Source organism: Hipposideros armiger, unplaced genomic scaffold (genome assembly GCF_001890085.2).
Source record: "Hipposideros armiger isolate ML-2016 unplaced genomic scaffold, ASM189008v1 scaffold_2, whole genome shotgun sequence".
NCBI classification, from domain to species: Eukaryota; Metazoa; Chordata; class Mammalia; order Chiroptera; family Hipposideridae; genus Hipposideros; species Hipposideros armiger.
Genome location: NW_017731352.1, coordinates 6,271,724 through 6,290,678, shown reverse-complemented (window position 1 = coordinate 6,290,678; position 18,955 = coordinate 6,271,724). Strand labels below are relative to the sequence as shown.

The 18,955-nt window shown below is 48.2% G+C and overlaps 1 protein-coding gene across 3 annotated transcripts in view; it reads right to left on the bottom strand.

Moving 5' to 3' along the window:
• CEP68 (centrosomal protein 68) overlaps window positions 1–18,131 on the bottom strand; it is a 29,858-nt gene extending 11,727 nt beyond the window's left edge. Inside the window, exons 1-4 of one of the 3 annotated variants that reach the window (XM_019635488.1) lie at window positions 18,001–18,131; window positions 16,207–16,301; window positions 3,619–3,999; window positions 470–1,993 (exon numbers count right to left, since the gene is read on the bottom strand). In XM_019635488.1, coding sequence (XP_019491033.1) covers window positions 470–1,993; window positions 3,619–3,963 — 1,869 coding nt within the window. In that variant the 5' untranslated portion in view covers window positions 3,964–3,999; window positions 16,207–16,301; window positions 18,001–18,131. Of the gene's footprint in view, window positions 1–469; window positions 1,994–3,618; window positions 4,000–4,124; window positions 4,300–5,003; window positions 5,226–16,206; window positions 16,302–18,000 lie in introns of those variants that run through there. The other 2 variants (XM_019635508.1, XM_019635498.1) reach the window with 2 other exon arrangements.
• Between the last annotated feature and the right edge of the window lie 824 nt (window positions 18,132–18,955).

Sequence of the window (18,955 nt, the reverse complement as noted above, 5' to 3'; positions counted from 1 at the left end):
GGTCCACAAGAGGGTTCAGTGGCCAGGAAGTCTAGGAAATGATCTAATGCCCCTAACTCTGCAGTCATACCACTTTATTCAATGGAAGCTCTGAGAAGTCCCACAGTTGAGCACACTTACTTTTGTTTAGCCCCGTGTTTCCCAAGCACAGGCCCTTGTGCAGAGTGCCTCTTAATCCTCAAGGTCAAGAGCCTTGGGAAGCAGCCTGGGGTAGTGGCTAAGAGCTCAGGCTCCAGCTCTTGCTAGTTGTGAGTGAGCAGGTTACCTAACCTCTCGCTGCCTTTTTCTCCAACTGTGAAATGAGAATAGTCCTTACCGGGTAGTGTTATGAAGATTAAACAGGACAAGGTTCAGTGCAGTGCCTGGCACATGAAACGTGCTCAGTGTTACTAAGATTTATCCTATTAGTGGACTGGGGGAAGAGGAGATGAGACACCTCTATGTAAAGCCTCTTAAATGGCGAGTTTACCTTCACGCACTGCACAAGTGATTCTTCTTCCAGCTCTCCTCTCCTGGGAGGCTGCCCTTTAGCATCTGGGTCCAAGAATGCCCGCCGGTCCAACACAGCTGGCAAGGAAGAGCATGTTCTCAGCGGTCCAGAGGAGACCCCCAGTGCCTGGCTGCTCACCAGACTGCCGTGCCCTGCAGAGTCCCTTGCATGCAAGAAGGAGCGCAGCAAACAGTGGTTCTGGCTCTCTGGGCTGCCGGATCCTCTGAGGGCAGCCCCAGAAGGAAACTGGCTTTGGCTGGAGTCCGATGGGAGGGAAGCAGGCCCGTCACTGTCTGACACATTCAGGGAGCTCTGTCCTTCAGCAGCCCCAGTGGGGAGGGTCATCAAGGTGGGCATGGAACCTAGATACGAAACCAAGCTAGAAACCTGTGTCAGCCGAGTAGGCAAGGCAAGATACTCGTCGTCACTTTCCAGCTCCTCTTCTGGTTTCCAGCCAGGCTCTATGCAAGGAGGGCGCTGGATACTCTGGCTGGCCCCCTTCTCTCCTTCTGGCCTGGGTGAGGGCCGCCCTCTGTCCCATGTCCTCAATTGGGGAGAGCCCACCTTGAAGTGTTTGCCCACAGGTCGCCAGTCCTTCACGCCCGTCAGGGCTGGCTCTCTGCTGTCCCAAGGAGTGTCCTTACTGCCTGGGGCCCTGGGGGTAGACGTGAGCTGGCTACAAGATGCCAACCCCACACTACCCTGCTTACGGGGTACTCCAGAGTGCCACTGCTTAAGGCTTGGCTCTCTGGGCCCAGAGAACGGCAGGGCAGTGGCCTCCGTTGGTGGGCAACTGTGGGACACATTAGTGGGTGACTTCAGGGTGCTTGCTGGAGAGACAGAAAAGCTATCCAGATCTACACCCGAGTCCTGCAGAACAGGGTCAGCCAACACTTGGCTGTCAAGGGGCTTTGGGAGCAGAGGCCTGGGCCTAAGTGGGTACGTGTAGTCCAGCAGGTCTTCGTACTCTTTATTTGGGTTCCAGAGAGGGGAGTGGCGATCGGGGGAAGGGGGCAGGGAATCTGGCAGCACGCAGGCCCAGTACTCGGCCTGGAAGGAGAGACGCCTCCTGCCCAGCCCAGGAGCATCACGCCCGGAGGACACAGGTTGTGGAGACCACTGGAGCCGAGGCCCTGGCCCCACCACAGACGGGGCTGACTTGGGGACGGCCAGCTCCAGGGAGGAGGAGACGTTGGCAAGGGAGGGACTCTGAGGCTCCGCCTGCTGTTGGTGACCCTGGAGACTGCTGCCTGGGGATGAGGCAGAGACACTGCAGCTGGCAAACTGAGCAGCAGTGGCACCTGGGCTCATCGTAGAGCTCCACTTTGACGAGAAAGGGAAAGCTGAGATGTGGGGCTGTTGGCTGAGGTCCAGCACCCGTGGCGACTCCACTGGGGATGGGTCATCTTCAGTGTCAGCATCATGTCCTGAGCAAAGAGCTGTGGCTCTGGGAACAGTCCGAGTCCGAGGTAGCTCCTCTGAGGCAGAAAGCCTGGTCTCCATCTGCAATAAGAGGGGAGAAAAAGCACCCAGGTGACAAAAAGCAAACCAGATTTCTTTCTTAGATGACAAATCAGTTTTCTTTCGGGGGCCCAGACAACATCCAGTAGAGGTCTTGAAATGAGTCTGCTACCTGATGTGAGAATCAGACAGCGAGTGCTGCTAGGGCCAGCACGAGGCCCGCTCGCTCCCTCTCCAAACTGACCCCGCCCTCAGTCCTTTGCAAAGTTCTTCCTCCACAGACACCCTGCCTGTGAGTGAGCGGAACTCAGAGTGCTCTGTCATGCTGAAGCTGGAACACACTGCCCAACCTCTGAGGAGTGTGTCCTGGGCAGATGAAACCGCAATCATTCTGTCACTGCCGAGAGGCACATCCCAACCCAGCAGGCCCCACCCGGCTTTGCTCACAAGCCTGTGGTAAGTGAACACTGGCCAAATGAGTCATTCATCTCAGCCTCTTCACTTTGAATTTTTAATCTGCTCCATGAAAAACTTGCCCTGAGGGAGGCTGGTCACCACAGTGGTTAAGAGCATGGGCTTTGGAACCAGAGAGACCTGGCACCAACCTCTGCCACTTTCCAGATGTATGACTTTGAGCCTCACTTCCCACTCCTGTAAAACAGGGATAGTAACAGTACCACTTCCCCAGGACACAGGGTTAAATGAGCTCATGCGTGGAAAGCACAGAGTGAGAGCTCAACAAACAAAGGGCGTCACAATAAGCACCAGAGTCACTCATGAAACAGCTCATTTGTGTTTGCTTACTTGCTTCCTGCATCACTGAGTCTGACTCACGGGTACCCTGAGTCTCCCACCACCTGGCTCCTAGGCAGGTGGGCCCACTTTATTTTTCCCACAGTCACACTCAGGGGATCCTCATAGGATTGGGCTCCATAGGGACAGCGTGCTGCAGCCAAGTCCACAATGACACCAAAGAGATCAAAGCTATTCCCATGAAAGGCCTTGGCAAGCAGGACATACTAGGATGTCAGAACCGGGAGGGACAGGTCATACATGTCACCTTCCCAATTATACCAAGGGCCTAAAATATGTGGTGATTTGCCTGAGGTCACAGAGCCAGGCAGGATCCCCTGCTCCATGTGACTCCTACTACGTAATGCTGCCCTGCAGTCAGGTAAGCCCAAGAAATTCTCCTTGCCCAAGGACACTGCTGCCCACAGGGGCTCCAAGGCTCTGCCAGGTTCCCTAGGCCCCAAGGGGATACAGTCTCAGAGCCCTCAGGAGTCCACAGCCCTGAACCCTCATTCCCCAAGTCTCCTCAGGGCCCCCCTGAAGCTTCACTTCAGATCACCAAGTCAGAAATAGGACATGGCTCCCTGGCAGAGCTCTCCGGACAGGCAATATGTCTAGGCCATAGCATCCCTGGTCCTCAAAAGGTTACCAGTCACACCCCTCGGGAACAGGAGATGCTGTAGACAGAGCTCCCTGCTGGCCCAAGGCCCAACTCTCCAGGTGAACCTATAAAACAAATTGTCACACCTGGGCTCCCCCAATGCTCCACCTTGTACAGGGGCTGGGAAAGCATGTAAGATGGTGACAAAATGCTGGAACACGCTCCCCAGGACAGCATTAGGTAAATCTACAGTCCCATTTGCCTTAGTACCTACCTGGCTTCCCACAGAGTGTAGATGATCTCCAGTCCGCACACCAGGAGGAGGAAGCAAGCGACCGAGAGCTTGCTGAGATGCAACAGCTATCGAGTCCCCGCTGGAGTTGCTGGCCTGTGGCTGGCAGGCTCCAGAGGGGCAGCAGGCAGGGGCAGGTGGCCCCTCTGCGCCCCACACAGGGGAGGCAGGCCCTCCCTCAGCTTCCAGGCGCAGCAGCTGCTCCCCACTCACAGGCCCTGGGGTGTCCACCTCCTGTTCCCTGCAGCTCCACCTCCCACAGGACGGGGCCTTTGTGTCCATGGATGCCTCCACCTCTGCTTTTTCTTCTCCCAGGGCCATTTTCATGTCCCTAGGCCAGGGTTTCCTGAAGCCTTCAGCCCCCTACAAAGTGGGAAAGGGAGAGAAAATAGATAAATTTTCTATACCTGTGTACAGGAAATCTTGCTGTTTAACGATTAAGGAAAACATGTTTTGGCCAAAGGAAGAAAAGAACAAATTATGGCTACTTCCTAGAGAAGAGCAGAGAGGTCCATCTTTTCCTCGGCCCGAATCCTTCCAAGGGGAATGCAGGAGCACAGCATTTTGTCCTCTGCTTTTATGCGGCCTGTACCAGCCCCAGCAGCAGGTGCCCAGGAGGGTCAATGCAGGTCTAAATCAGAGTCGAGGCTTGGTCCTGACTAAAGTCACCTTTCCTTCCCTGTCTCTTCAGCCCAGCCCCACTGGCGAAGGGCCCTGGCCTGGTCCCTCCCTGTGCCAGGCATGCAGCAGATCTGTTGTCGCAATGCCTCTGTCAGCAGGCAGCTCCGGCCTGGCTCCGACCACTCTGCTCTGGAGAACAGCAAGTCAGGGCACGCCCAGGTCCTGGCTGAGCCCAGGGGGCTTCTCCAGTGCCCACTCTGCTCTGTGGAGGAGGCAGGACCCTCTTAAAGCACAGAAACCACGCCCCAGGCTGTGGAGCAGGCGGAGACTTCCCATCCCAAGGACAGCGGGTGACCAAAGGAGAAAAAAAAAGCACATCAGGCAGCTGGCAGGGAGGGAGAACCAGGGTGAGCACTCAGGGAGGAAGAAGGAACAATCGGAGCTGGATCTGAAATAGGACCATTCCAGTAAGAACTTCGGGACAACAGAGGGAGACCCCCTTGGCTTAAGTGTGCTGGCAAGGGCTGCTGCTGGGAGCACAGATCCGGGAGGGCTTGGAAGGGCAGGCATGGGACCCAGGAGCACCCAGGATTTCAGCAGCCACCCGGAATGGCCAAATTCAAAGCTAAAACCTGGACACAAAAACAAATAGCCTTGTTTCCTCAGAGACCAGACGGTGAGGCAATGGCAAGCCGGTGGCAGCAAAAAGCCTGAGCAGGTGGAGGAGGCTGTGGATATGGGCTCACCCTGCTCAGCTCGCACACCAGGAAACACAACTGGGTGGGGACAGCTACACCCTGAGACAGCCTGTCCAAGAGGGTCCTGCCCTGAGTACCGGGCACTTGAGGCTCCAGACCAATTCAGCGGCCACCCTAGAGAAGAGCATACACTTCACTTGTACTCTCATTTACGTCTCACAACCGCCGTATGTGGCAGGAACTAAACAGAAAAACAGTATTTTATATAGGGTTCAAATATAAAATGCACTGCGGATCAAGTATCCCTCCAGCTTTGTCCCTGTTCCTCCTTAAAACAAGCTAGTGCACAGATCAGTACGACAGTGCCTGGTGCCTCGTGCACATGAGTGTCAGCTAGTTCCATCACTTCATGGGGCGGAAGCGGGGTGACAGAATGAGTGTACTAAGTCACCTTACAAGGAACAAAGAAGTCCAACAGAGAGAAGCAGCAGCCAATTTTTCATATAAATCAAGCAAAATATATACTACTAGATACTCTCACAAAAACAGGTGAACAGTCTTATTAATTGTGTCTCTCATCTCCTGGTACATACGCAAAGACAGATCTCTCTTTCATCCTTCTCCCTCTTTTTACATAAAAGTAACAAACTGTATAGGACACGCTTGTTCAGAACCTTGCTTTTTGTTCCTTTTAAATATCTTGGAGACCATTCCTTAGCAATACAGAGCTTCCTCTTTCTTTTTATCACTGCCCAGTAATGTATTCCACTGTAAGGCTGCACACCAGTTTATTTCACTGTTCCCTTACTAGTGGATAATTGGATTATTTCTAATCTTTTGCTATTACAAACACTGCTGTGATGAATCATCACATACATCACCTGCACACATGCTAGCACACCCACATGAACAGCCAGAAGAACAGCCGAGGCAAAGGGTGCCTGCATGTGCACTTCTGGCATGTGCTGTCAAGGGTCCCTCTACAGGGTGGCATCAACTTACACTCCCACCAGCAGCATGTGGCGTGCTGGTTTCCCATGAGAGGCAGGTCCTCTTATCCTTATTTCACAGAGGGGGAACCAAGGCTCACAGAGATGCAAATCCAGGACTGTGAGACTCCAGAACCCAAGCTGTTTATGAACGACTTTGGGAACAAGAGACAAAACAGAGGTACACAAAGTAGGAGAGGGAAGAGACTGGCAGACCCACAGATGAGTGACCAAGTCCTGCTGAGACAGATTTTCCTGGAGCCACATCCTCACCTTGTGGCCATTTAAAAAACTGTACGTGAAGATGCTTAACAGGCAAATTCTTTTCACAACTATGGGAGTAAGCTGAGCCCATGAGCTGGAAAAATTAGGGTGATGGCTGAATCTAACCCATAGCCCCCAGTTTCTACTTTTTTTTTAATTGTAGCATTATTTTTATAAGAAGATAATTTCAAATGAAAACAGGAAATAACTTCAATTGAATACTAATTCAATAATTTACAAAAAGAATCATCTAGAAGAGCACAGAAGAATCTTATCTATAGTTACAGAGAGTTAGAGACAATACCATTAATGATAGAATTCTAAACCAAAATTCTAACAGCAGCAAGATGTGGTGAGGAAAGATGATTCAAAGAAACATTTCTCTGCTACTTTCCAACAATTTCTCCTCCTTCTGTGTGAGATCATTAGGGCTATTTAGTCATATGATGATTCCCAAACTTGACTTTGTATCAGAATTATCAAGGAGAGCTTTTAAAAAATATCAGATTCCAGTTCTCACCCCAGACCTACTCAATAAGAAGCCCACTTGGCAGGAGTTTGGGAATAAGAATCTGGGGTTAAAGGGAAAGAAACTGAGATTACTATGGGATCCACAGTTAACGGAGACCTACCTCCCTTCCATACTCTCAGGATGTCCAATTACCATCTAATCAGGAAGCAAATGCTATGCCTTGCACCTCACTATATCCCAATGCCAAGACCTCTCTCTGGCTAATGATACACATTCAATAAACTTATGTTGGATAAAAGAATGAATGATATACCTCACCTTAAATTATAAATGTTGATTATATATCTTCCCCACAAGCCCCACAGCCTCTAGCTAGTCTGCAAGATGCTTGAGGACCTGAATTATATCCTTTATTTTTATTATTTTTTAAATGGTACGTTTTAAAAAATATTTTTATTAAAAATATATAGCTAACATACAATATTATGAGTTTCAGGTGTACACCATAGTTATTCAACATTTATATACCTAAAGAAGTGATCACTATGATAAGTCCAGCACCCATCTGACACTGTACAATGCTATCACAATATTATGGACTATAGTCCCTATGCTGTATGCTGCATCCCCATGACTTATTTGCTTTATATCTGGAAATCTGAACCACTTATTCCGCTTTATCTTTTTCCCCCCTTTTAAAATTTTTCAATTATAGTTGACATTCAATTATTTTGTATTAATTTCAGGTGTACAGGATAGTGATTAGACATCTGTATAACTTAAGAAGTGATCCCCCTGATCAGTCTAGTGCCCACCTGGCACTATATATAGCTATTACTACATTATTGACTATATTGCCTATGCTTTACTTTACATCCCCATGACTATTCTGTAACTACCAAGTTGTACTTCATAATCGCTTCACTTTTTCCACCTTTCCAACACCTCTCCCATCTGGCAACATTCAAAATGTTCTCTGTATCCATGTGTTTGTTTTGTTTATTTTGTTCTTTACATTCCACATGTAAGTGAAATCACATTGCATCTGTCTTTCACTGTCTGACATACCCCACTCAGCACAATACCCTCCAGGTCCAACTATGCCTTCACAGATGGCAAGAACCCATTCCCTTCCCTGGCTGAGCAATATTCCACTGTATATATGTACCACCTCCTTTGTATCCATTCATCCATCGATGGACACCCAGGCTGCCTCCACGTCTTGGCCATTGTAAATAATGCTGCAATGAACGTATGGATGCACACGTTCCCCTCAAAGTAGTGTTTTGGGTTTCTTCAGATAAACACCCTTAAGTGGGATTACTGGGTCCTTCTTTGTCTCTTGCTATAGCATTTGATTTTTTTTTATTTATTATTATTTTTTTAATGCAGACAGCTCTGTGTTCTGCCCATCTTTTATTTTTTATTTTTTTTAAGATTTCATTGGGGAATTGGGGAAGGGAACAGTGTTAGGGAATTGGGGAAGGGAACGTTGTGTTCTTCCAGGACCCATCAGCTCCAAGTCAAGTTGTTGTGCTTCAATCTTAGTTGTGGAGGGCACAGCTCAGCTCCAAGTCCAGTTGCTGCTTTCAATCTATTGGGTTGTCGGAAAAGTCATGATGTATTTTTTGTTTTTCGTTGCAAAAATGCGTTATGACTTTTCCGACAACCCAATAGTCGCAGGGTTGCGCAACCCACCATCCCACACAGGAATCGAACCGGCAACCTTGTTGTTAAGAGCACGCACTCTAACCAACTGCGCCACCCAGCTGGCCCTATATAACATTTGTTTTAAAGTCTATTTTGTCTGGTATAAGTATGGCTACACCAGTTTTTGTTTTTTTCATTTCCAACTTCATGAAATATCTTTTTCCATTCCTTTACTTTCTGTCTGTGTGTGTGTCTTTCAATCTGAAGTGAGTCTCTTGTAGGCAGCAATATTGTAAGGGTTTTCGTATCCATTTAGCCACTGTATGTTTTTGATTGGAACATTTAATCCATTTTTGACTTTGTTTGTTTTTTTGTTTTAAAGAAGTCTCTCTAACATTCCTTGTAATGCTGGTTTGATGGTAATGAACTCCTTTAGCTTTTTCTTATTTTGGAAGCTCTTTATCTGTCCTTCAGTTTTAAATGATAGCCTTGCTGGGTACTGTAGTCTTGGTGGTAGATCCTTGCTTTTCATCACTTTGAATATTTCCTGCCAATCCCTTCTGGCCTGCAGTTTCTGTTGAGAAATCAGCTTATGGGAGCTCTCTTATAAGTTACTAGCTGGCTTCCTCTTACTGCTTTTAGGATTCTTTGCCTTTAATCTTTGCCATTTTAATTATGATGTGTCTTGGTGTGGGCCTGTTTGGGTTCATCCTGTTTGGGACTCTCTGTGCTTCTGGACTTGTATGTCTATTTCCTTCACCAGGTTAGGAAAGTTTTCAGTCACCTACTGAAGAGCCTATTTCTTCAAATAGGTTCTCAATCCCTTGCTTTCTCTCTTCTCCTTCTGGTACCGCTATGATGCGAATGTTGTTATGCTTGATATTGTCCCAGAGGTCTCTTAAACTATCCTTTTTTTTATTAGTTTCAGGTGTACAAAAGAATGTAATAGACATTTCACCCCTCACAAAGTGATAACCCCCTCCCCCAATCTATTGCCCCTCTGACATCGTATATATCTATTACAATTCCATTGATTCTATTCCCTATGCTATATTCCATATCCCATGATTATATATACATTATAGTTGACATATAATATTATTCAGCTTCAGGTGTACAGTGCAGTGGTCAAGTATCTACCCCATCCATAAAGCGGTCTCCCTAATAAGTGCCCATCTAACACCCTTCAAAATCCTTACAACATTATTGATTATATTCCTCAAACTGTCTTTCCTATCCCTGTGGCAATATTGTAGTTACCAATTTATGCTGTCTAATTCCTTCCCCTTCTTCCTCATCCCCATCTAGCAACCATCAATTTTTCCTCTGTATCTCTGAGACTATTTATGTACTTTGCTCAGTTATTTAGCTCTTTAGATTCCACATATAAGTGAGATACGATATTTGTCTTTCTCCGTCTGACTTACTTCACTTAGCATAATGTTTTCTAAGTCCATCCATATTATCCTCATTTCTTAAAATTCTTTTTTCCTTTCGCTGTTCTGATTGGCTGTTTTCCACTACCTTATCTTTCAAATCGCTGATTTGATCCTCTGACTCACTGAGCCTGGTGATTCCTTCTAGTGCATTCCTCATTTTAGTAATTGCATTCTTCACTTCTGATTGGTTCTTTTTTATGGTTTCTATATCCTTTTTTATGCTTGCTGTCTCTTTGTTGAAGCTCTAAGTTCCTTGAGCATACTTATAACCAGTATTTTGAATTCTGCCTCTGGCAGGTTGCTTGCCTCCATTTCGTTTAGTTTTTTCTGGAGTTTTCTCCTATTCCTTCATTTGGGATGTATTTCTGTGTTTCTTCATTTTGGCTACCTGTGTTTTTTTCTAAGTATTAGGTAGATCTGCTATGTCTCCCAGTCTTGCCAGGTGGCCTTATGTAGTAGGTGCCCTGTGAGGCCCAGTGGCACAGTCTCCCTGGTCACCTTGACTGAGTACTACAGGAGTGTCCCTTGTATAGGCTGTGTGTGCTCTCCTGTTATATTTGAGCCTTGATTGCTATTGGTACATTAGTGGGTGGGATTGACCCTTAGGCTGACTGTAAGGTCTGGCTATGTCTACAGTTTACAGGCTGCTGTACAGGGGGCTTGCCACACAGAATGGGATTTGTCCCAGCGGGCTCTGGTGCCTGCTGAGTTCACCCTTTGGTGTGGCACTTGTAGGGCTAATTGGGTGGTGCTTTGCTTTGGTCTGGGGCCTTGGGAGGGGCTCTGGTGCAGGCCCAGGTCAGCCACTCCCTGTGACCAGACAGGGACTACCTGGTAGGAACTACAAGGCAATCCACAGTTGTTCATTACCTGTGCTAACCCTGGAGGTGTGTGAACCAAGGATGGCTGCCACCAGTACCAGGTCTGGGTAGCTCCGCAAAAAGCTAGGACACTCCATCTGAGGCCTGCTGCCATCTGCCAGCTCTCGTAAGGTTCAGCTGCTGATAGAGCCTCATGTGGTACACAAGTTGGGTGAGGCAGGGTGTCTCAGGGATTCACTAGAGTGGGAAGAGTTGTGATCACCAGGTTAATGTAGACACTGGTTTGGTGCCAGTGTTGAGCCGAAGCTACTAAACAAAAGTTTCAGAGCACACCAAGGCCAGTGATGCTCACCTGGGGCCCATTGACTCCGATAGTTTTCCAAGAAAGAGTGCAATGTGAGCGGGGCTGGCCATTCCCAGAAAGTGCCTCCTGCGTTGGGGGAGTTGAGTGGAGCAAGGTCTCAGGGAGTCAGCAGGGCGGAGCCCCAGAGCTCACCAGACCAATCAGATTCAGATTTGGCCGTAAGCACCTGCTGGCTGCATGGGAGGAGGACCCCACACAGGGAAAATGGCGACTATATTCCAGCCCTCATGCGAAGCCACATACTTCAGTCAGCCCCTAATATGTCTCCGACACCACCCGAGTCACTGTCCCTCCACTGGAGCCCAAGGTGAGCATCTGCGACAAGTTTGTGTGGGGCCTTTAATAGGACATCTGGGTTTCTCATATCCTTCTGTCTCACCCAGATGGTCGGAATCCCCACTGTTTTTCACAGCCTGGTGTTGTGGAGGCTCCTCTTCCCAGCACCAGTACTCCAGTCTGGGGAGTCTGATGTGGGGCTGGGGTCCCTTGTTCCTCTGTGGGGAACTTCTGTGGCTGAGATATCCCTCCCAATTTTTATCTGCCACATGGAAGTTTGGGGCCAGCCCATTTTGCATCTCCGCCTTCCTACCAGTTTCAATGTGGCTTCTTCTTTATATCCTTAGTTATAAAACTTCTGTTCAGCCAGACTTCAGATGGTTCTCCAGGTTGATTGTTCTATAATTTAGTTGTAATTTTGATGTGTTCATGGAATGAGGCAAGCATAGCATTTATCTACTCCACCATCTTAGATCCCACCCCATCTACTTCTTGCTCCAGTCCTAAACTCTCTCACTGGCCAGTGTCAGACAGTGATGGTTGGAGGCTAATCCTCCTTTTACTCCCCTACTCCCCCTTCACTAAAGAGTGTGGTCCTGCGGCAGGGGTGGGGTGAGGTGAGGGGCTGGAATAAGACGATACTGGGGCAAAAGAGGGGTGCAAACAAATGATCTCTGTCTTTGTTTTGATGAGGGACTTATTTGTCTCGTGTGGATTTCATCATTTGAAAAGAAGGTATCCATTTATCCCTGGGGGGTGGCAATTGATGAGGCAGAATAGAATTATAAGCTATTTAAGAGACACCGCTAGGTAACTTTTGAGTATGCACACAAACCTGAACTAGGTTAACAGTGTTGCCAGAGGCGCTTCAGCAACCAGGTAAGAAAGATCTGAAATTCAATTATTTTCATGGAAATGGTACTTTTGGAAAGATAATTATATAGATGATTATTTTCTCAGTCTGGATAAGCAGTCCCTTCATAATGTTACTTATTAATCTGACAAATCTTGCCTTTTCCCCTGCACTATATGTTTATTAGAAGAGCTAAGACAGCTACATGTGAAAGAAAAGAATAAAAAGAAGTCCATGAGAATTCATTCTAAATTGTATTAAGATGCTACAGAATACAAAGGAAAGGGAGAAATCAACTCCAGTAGAGACAATCAGGGAAAACTCCTTTAAGTAATGACAGCTGAAGGCAAACGACTTTTAAAACATCAATCATGTTGACGAGAACAATGGCCTAGCAAGTTTTGGACTTCTAGGGCTCAACTCTATCTGCATTTGCCAGGTGGCAAATCATCTGTAATATTGCTTGAAGGTCCAGTCCTCATTTCCACAGATTTAAGATTTTACACGTCATTCTTCCTGGCCCTCTGGGGATGAGGGTGGAGGAATGAGTCTGCTTGGACTGTCCCAATGAGAGACCGCTTACTCCTTTTTGAAGTACCCAATGGACTACTGAGACTGATGAAAATGATTTGCTGGGCTGAACAACACTGTCTCCCAGGTCAGTAGCTTTTAAACAACCTACTATGCTTTGTGGGGCCTTCCTACTCTCAGATCACACATTTTACAATATTCCTGGGGGCTAGCAGCTCTGTGGCGGGCAGAGGCCTCAGTGAGTCTCCTCCCTAACAGGGAAGCACCAAGAGATTAGACCGAGTGACTGGAGGCCTCAGAGCACAGACAATAAACAATGAATTCAACGCTCCCATCTGAGAAAGGTCTGTACGTACCAGATCTGCTCTGCCCTTGGCTAAACCAAAAAACAAGTCACATAAGGTTCAGGATATCCTAGGGAACACCTGGACTTTGCTGTCAAAATTCCCCTCTAGTTTCCAGGACTTGCAGAGGCCATACGACCTACCAGATATAATTAGGAGTGATGTAGGCTTGGCTTACTCTTGCCCTACAGTAAAAATATGCTCACACATCACGTATGTGGTAACACTAACTCCCTAAGCCTGGACATCTGACCCTGGTATCTACTGAACCACCCTCGTGCAGTCCCGTCACAGCTGCCAAGGCTTCCTCCCACTTGTTCCTATCCAGGATGGAGAAAGGAGGACTGGGAATTGGGGTTGGGGGAGGACGTTGATGTTCCTCTCTTAACTAAACCATTCAAATATACAAATGAGCAGCTAGGGAACAATCCTCCTCTGATCAAAAAAGGATTCTTTAAATCATGAGCTTCATTTGAAACAATCTGATTTATATCAGCTTTGTCTGGGGAGCTGTATTCCTGCAACGGCCTGTCGCTGTACCCAAATGCATGGAAGGCCACCTGTACCAGCCAGAGGCCAGGTGTTGCTTGACAGAGCAAGCCCTACCAGTTCAGGGGCTAAAGCCTTGACACTCGTTGTTTTTGCAGGAGGCCACAGGTATAAGTGGTAAATGCCATGCACACACAGTGGCAGAATCTAGCCAGAGAACCAGACAAAGAGGCTCTCAGTGCTGCTCTTTCTCTAAAAACATGAAACTGCCCACAAGGAAAAGAGAAGTGGGTGGGGTAGAACCCAGCACTGACAGTCTGCTGGAAGATTTCTGGGGGAACTAGACTGATGGGAGAAAGGAGCTTGAAGGCAGAAGCCCAGGCGTGGGAGGCAGCATGAGAGGGGGTAAAGATATATGTGGGGGAGGCCAACAAAAGGGACAGTCAAGAGGCCCAGGCCTGCCTCAGAGCAGGGTGGGTGCTAGCAACGCCGTGGCTAGAGGTTTGAGACTGGGAAGCCAGTGACCAAGCACAACCGTCATTTCCATCTGCTCCTTCCCTGGTTGCAGAAGCCCTGAAGCCCTCGCCCTCCACACGGTCCCTGTCTTTCCCTGTAAGGCGGGTCACCTTGAGTGTTGTGTAGCCTTCCTTTGCAGGTGAAAGCAAAGAGAAAAGCGCAGGTTCAACCCTGCAGAGGGGTAGATGTGTCTCCCATGGCTTGGCAATGGTCTGACGCCACCTCAGGATCCTTGGGCACCAGCCACCCCTTCTCTCTCCCCTTGGGCTACTTAGTAAAAGACAAGGTCCTCCAGCGCCATAGGAGGAGCCACTGGGTCCCTCTAGATCAATGCGTGGCCAGGCTGCTCTCCCCTTGTTTTCTCTTGCTCGCTCACCAGGTGGCTGACTGACTATATCACCAGACAGCCTCACAGCAAGGCCAATTTTCTAACTTGTCATGAGAAGTTTTAGATGGCCTTCAAAGAGATGCAACTGCCACATCTACAAGGAACTTAACTGAGCTCCTAGCCAGCCCTCCTTCTCAACCCCAAGCTCTCAGGCCTCCTTCACTAGTCAGGATATTGTTCCATCCAACGAACTCAAAGTATAAGGATGATGAGGACTGAACATGTCAATCAACTGTACCCTCTGTTCCCACCAAAGAGCAAGGCAGAAAAACAAAAATCACTCCTAGCCGCCGACAAAGAAGACCCTGGACCACATGGTTGCACTTCCACAGGCCACTGCTTTTACTTTAATGACAGTTTGCTGTGAGCCTGTGAGGCTACATGTGTGAAGATTGATAAAAATCTTACTGATTTTTTTCAAGAGATGCCATTAAGAAAGTCGCTCCCTATACCAAAGTGTCCTCTTTGGAGAACCCATGAGAGAACAATTCTCTGATCTCAGTAAGAAACAGCTGTTTCACTGAGCAAGCAGTAGGTTTTTACTTTATAGATATTGGCAAAACTGACTTTTTAAACAATTTCTTCTTTGCCTTGGCTGCTGGAAAGCTCAGGACCAAATATGCAGTCCCCCCCAAGTAAAATATATAGGAGAGGCACTTGCTCTTTGTACTGATCTTACCCTTGACGTCCTCTTCCTTTTTATACCCTATCTGCCTCAATTAATTTTCTTAAAAATCTTGTTACACTGAAAGTATCTGGAAAGAGTCCTCAAACCAGTTTTGGAACAAAACAGAGGAACTGTTCAAAACAGAATATGAAAAAAGCTCCTAAATCCAAGATTTCATCCCCAAACCATGAGAAAACAAAATCTGTTTATCAGTACTTTAAAAAAAAAAAATGCACATACTTATGCTAGTACCTTCCTACTCAACAGTGTGGTCTGTAACCAGCAGCATCTGTACCGCCAGAGCTTGTTGGGAATACAGAGTCTCGGGCCCCACCGCATAGCCTTGGAATTAGAATCTGCACGTTAGCAAGATCACCAGGTAACGGTAAGCACAATATTTCAGGACCACTAGGTTAGTAAGCCTGTTTTGGCACCCTGAAGAGGTACAACTATAACGGCTTTTACAAGCATTCATCAAGTGCCTATCTTATGTCAGGGACATAGGAGGAAGTTATGGTCCTGTCCTTAAGATCTTTCCGACAGGACACTAGAAAAAGCTCACATCTTGTGGCAGGTTTTTAATGGCTAATAGTAAAATCTCATAGCTGGAAGGCAGTCCCCAGAAAGAATACCATTCCCTACAAAGGATTCAAGATTCTCTGTGGCTATGCTGAAAGCAGAATCAGAGACCAGAATTCTCTTCTCACTTGATAATTACAAGTAAGAGGAGTGGTATTTGTTTTGGGAACTCCAAATAATTTAAGAGAAACTGACATGCAAAGAGGACCTACAGCTGGAGGGAAATGTACAAGTTAGCTTGTTTCCTGCAACCAGAAAGTGGTACAAGAAAACCTGGAAATGAGGCAATATCCCCTAGGGGTTGTATCTGCCACCTCTAGGTTAGGAAATAGGTCTAGAGCCAACATAAAGACCTCTTCCACGTTTCACAATGTTTGTGAACAACTTTAAAGACGAACCAGTTTCTTCATGAGAAAGGATTTACGTTATAAGGAGAGAAGCCAACCCAGGCCCCATTTGATTTATTCCTCTGTTCATTTTGAGTAACAGACCACATTTTGAGTGTATTCAATACTACTTGCCAAAATGTTATTTGGCACTTCATTAATCTCTAGCAGGTAGTGAGACGAAAAACATAAAGAGTTAATTTTGTATGAAATACAGGTATACCTTGGAGATACTGCAGGTTTGGTTCCAGACGATGGCAATAAGTATCGCAATAAAGCAAGTTGTGATCTTTTTGCTTGAAGTGTCTTGCTTTCAATCTGTATAAAACACAACATCTGTGAAGCGCAATTAAATGATATGCCTTTATGCACTTTTACTGAGGTTGGGGTGGGGGTGGGGGTTCTGGAAAGGTTTAAGGGATTTTTTTAAAAACAAGAAACACATAAAGACCAAAAGGCAGACAGACCCTAAAGGGTCAAGTACTATACAGATATTTAATATTAGTGAATCTATTTATTTTTATCCTAACAACTGCTAACAGCTACTCAGCATTTCCTTTGTGCCAGGAACATTTTATTTAATCCTTAGAACCCATGGAGTAGGTACTATTATAACTTCCATTTTACAGACGAGGAAACTGAACTATAGAGAAGTTAGATAACTTATCCAGCGTTAGTAACACGGCAGAACTAAATTCTGACGACGTAAGAGAGCCAGAGCTCAACTGTCTCCCTACCCTGTAAGAATAACTGGCCAACAAGTTCAAGTTATTAAAGTTTTTGTTTTGTCAACTTTTTGGCTACACTGCTGATTTTTTGTTTTCTTTGGCTTCCTTCAATCATTCGGTGCCTTCTGTATTCCAAGCATTGTGCTAGGGGCTGTGTGATGTATACAGTATGATGTATAAACAGAGGCAACAGAAGGGAGGCCAAAGTGGGAGTATTAGTTATGGGGTGGGGGAAGGGCTCATAAAGCTTTCCAGAAGAGGCGATAAACTGAGTCCTTCGACCTTTTCTGTACTGAGTGGCCTAGAATTGGTTGATCCAGGTGATGGAGGAAAAAAGGGATGAGAAGTGATGACCTCTACTTCTTTCAAACCATCTCTAGACCCTTGACTTGTTGACCTGACACACTATGTCATGAATTTTAACAACATTCTTCATACTCTAGGTCTAGGGTGTAACTATTAGTGTATTAATGCTACCTATCTTCTGACTGCCTATCCCCCTCCTCAATGGATTCCCAGTGAGGTACATACAATCTGCTCTGACAGGTTTCCACTCATTTTTATTACAAACAATTCACCGAACTCAACCTAATAATTATAAAGGACCTGAAATAGGTTTTGAACATATGCCCCTAGGCTGCTGAAACTGTTCTAGTGATGACAGTTGGGAAAGAGTGGCCTTTCTGAGCAAGAGTGAGACATCTTGCTTTTTCCCCTTGGCAGCCGTGGGCAGCTGCATCGAAGGAGATGAGAGAGCATCATTCGTCTGCATCTTTCCAGTAGGAACGACCCCTAGCTGGTGAGGGTGTCTGCGTTGGCCCGGATCAGGAGCAGTGCAAGTCCCTTACTGCGGGGGCACCTGGGCCCCGGCGAGGGCACAGGGTAAACAGGACACGCCCGGGTCAAGGAGTTACCCCGCGTAGGCCGAACAGCGGCGCCGTCGCGAGGATGAAAGGACACGCGCGCCATCCTCCGCCCCGCCCCGCCTTGCCTGCTCAGGCTTTTCCCGGCCTCCTGCCTCTGCGCCAGGACCACCAGGCCGCGACCCGCACCCGCACCCGCTCTTCCGCCTGCAAAATGGAGGCGAAGGCGGGAGGTGCCCCCGCCCCCAGAAATTCTTTGTGTCCTTCCAGGTGGGGGACGTGAGGGCCGGCGGCCCGCCTGGCCGGCCCGGCCTTGAAGACCGGGAAAGACCGCAAAGCAGAGGGGGCCGAGACGTGCAGGCTGGGGCTGCCCGGGCCCCTCCTCCGCGGACCCTTCGACACCCGCGCGCGCCGGCCACTACCTACCGCGCCTCGGACGCTTCGGACGTCCTAACCCGGCCCGCGGAGGCGTCCACGGCCCTAGCAACCCCATGCGGCGTCCCAGAGGCTGGGAACGCAGGTAGAAACCGCGGCCCGCGCGCCCGAGCCCGAGCGCCTAGGGCGGGACCAAGCGCCGGCCACGCCCTTCGTACCCGCCCCGCCTCCACGCGAAGCGGGACCCTTGATAGGCGCGGCCAATCACAGCCCTGATTTCGGAGTCTCGACCAATGCGCAACCCGGTCGTGCAAAAAGAGCCCACCCCTTGGTGCCGTCTTGGCCTAGGGAGGCCGGATCTTCTTTGGGCGCGTGTCCTCTCTCGCCCTCCGCGCTTGCGGCTCACATTCTCGTGTTTCGTGCTAGCGGGGTTGTGCGAGGGCGCGTCGTTTGGGACAGCCCGGAGGGGTGGATGCGGTGGGGCACTTTTTCCCTGATTGTGGGCCATACCCTGAGTCATGCATTCCTTCATTCATTTTGTTCATGGCGCGCGTCTGTATTCCAGGCGCGCCATTGCCAGGGAGGCGGTCCCACAGTCTTAGTGTGTGTTTACATTCTCATCTGAACAACTAGGCTTGCGACCAAGAGCCGAACAGGTGCCACGAGGCGTGTGCCACGAGGCGTATGCCCCGGAGGAGAGCGAGGTCTCCAGGCTGGGTGGTTGGAGACGGCTTCAGGGGGAAGGTGGGACTTACGCAGGCTCGGAAAGGATGGGAGAGGTGTGGGTAAATACCCGGGACCTGCTTAGTAGCTTTCGGAGCTGCCTGGTCTGATGGGAAATAGGTGATGGAGTCTGAGAGGAAGTGGCAACTAGCATGTGGGAAGCCATGATTCACACCCCCTTCCACCACCTCCCCTTCCTCTCCACCCCCTCCAGCAGGCAGCCTAGTTGCCTAAAGACACAACTCAAGCTTTTACTGCTCAGGAGAATCCTGGGGCACAGAGG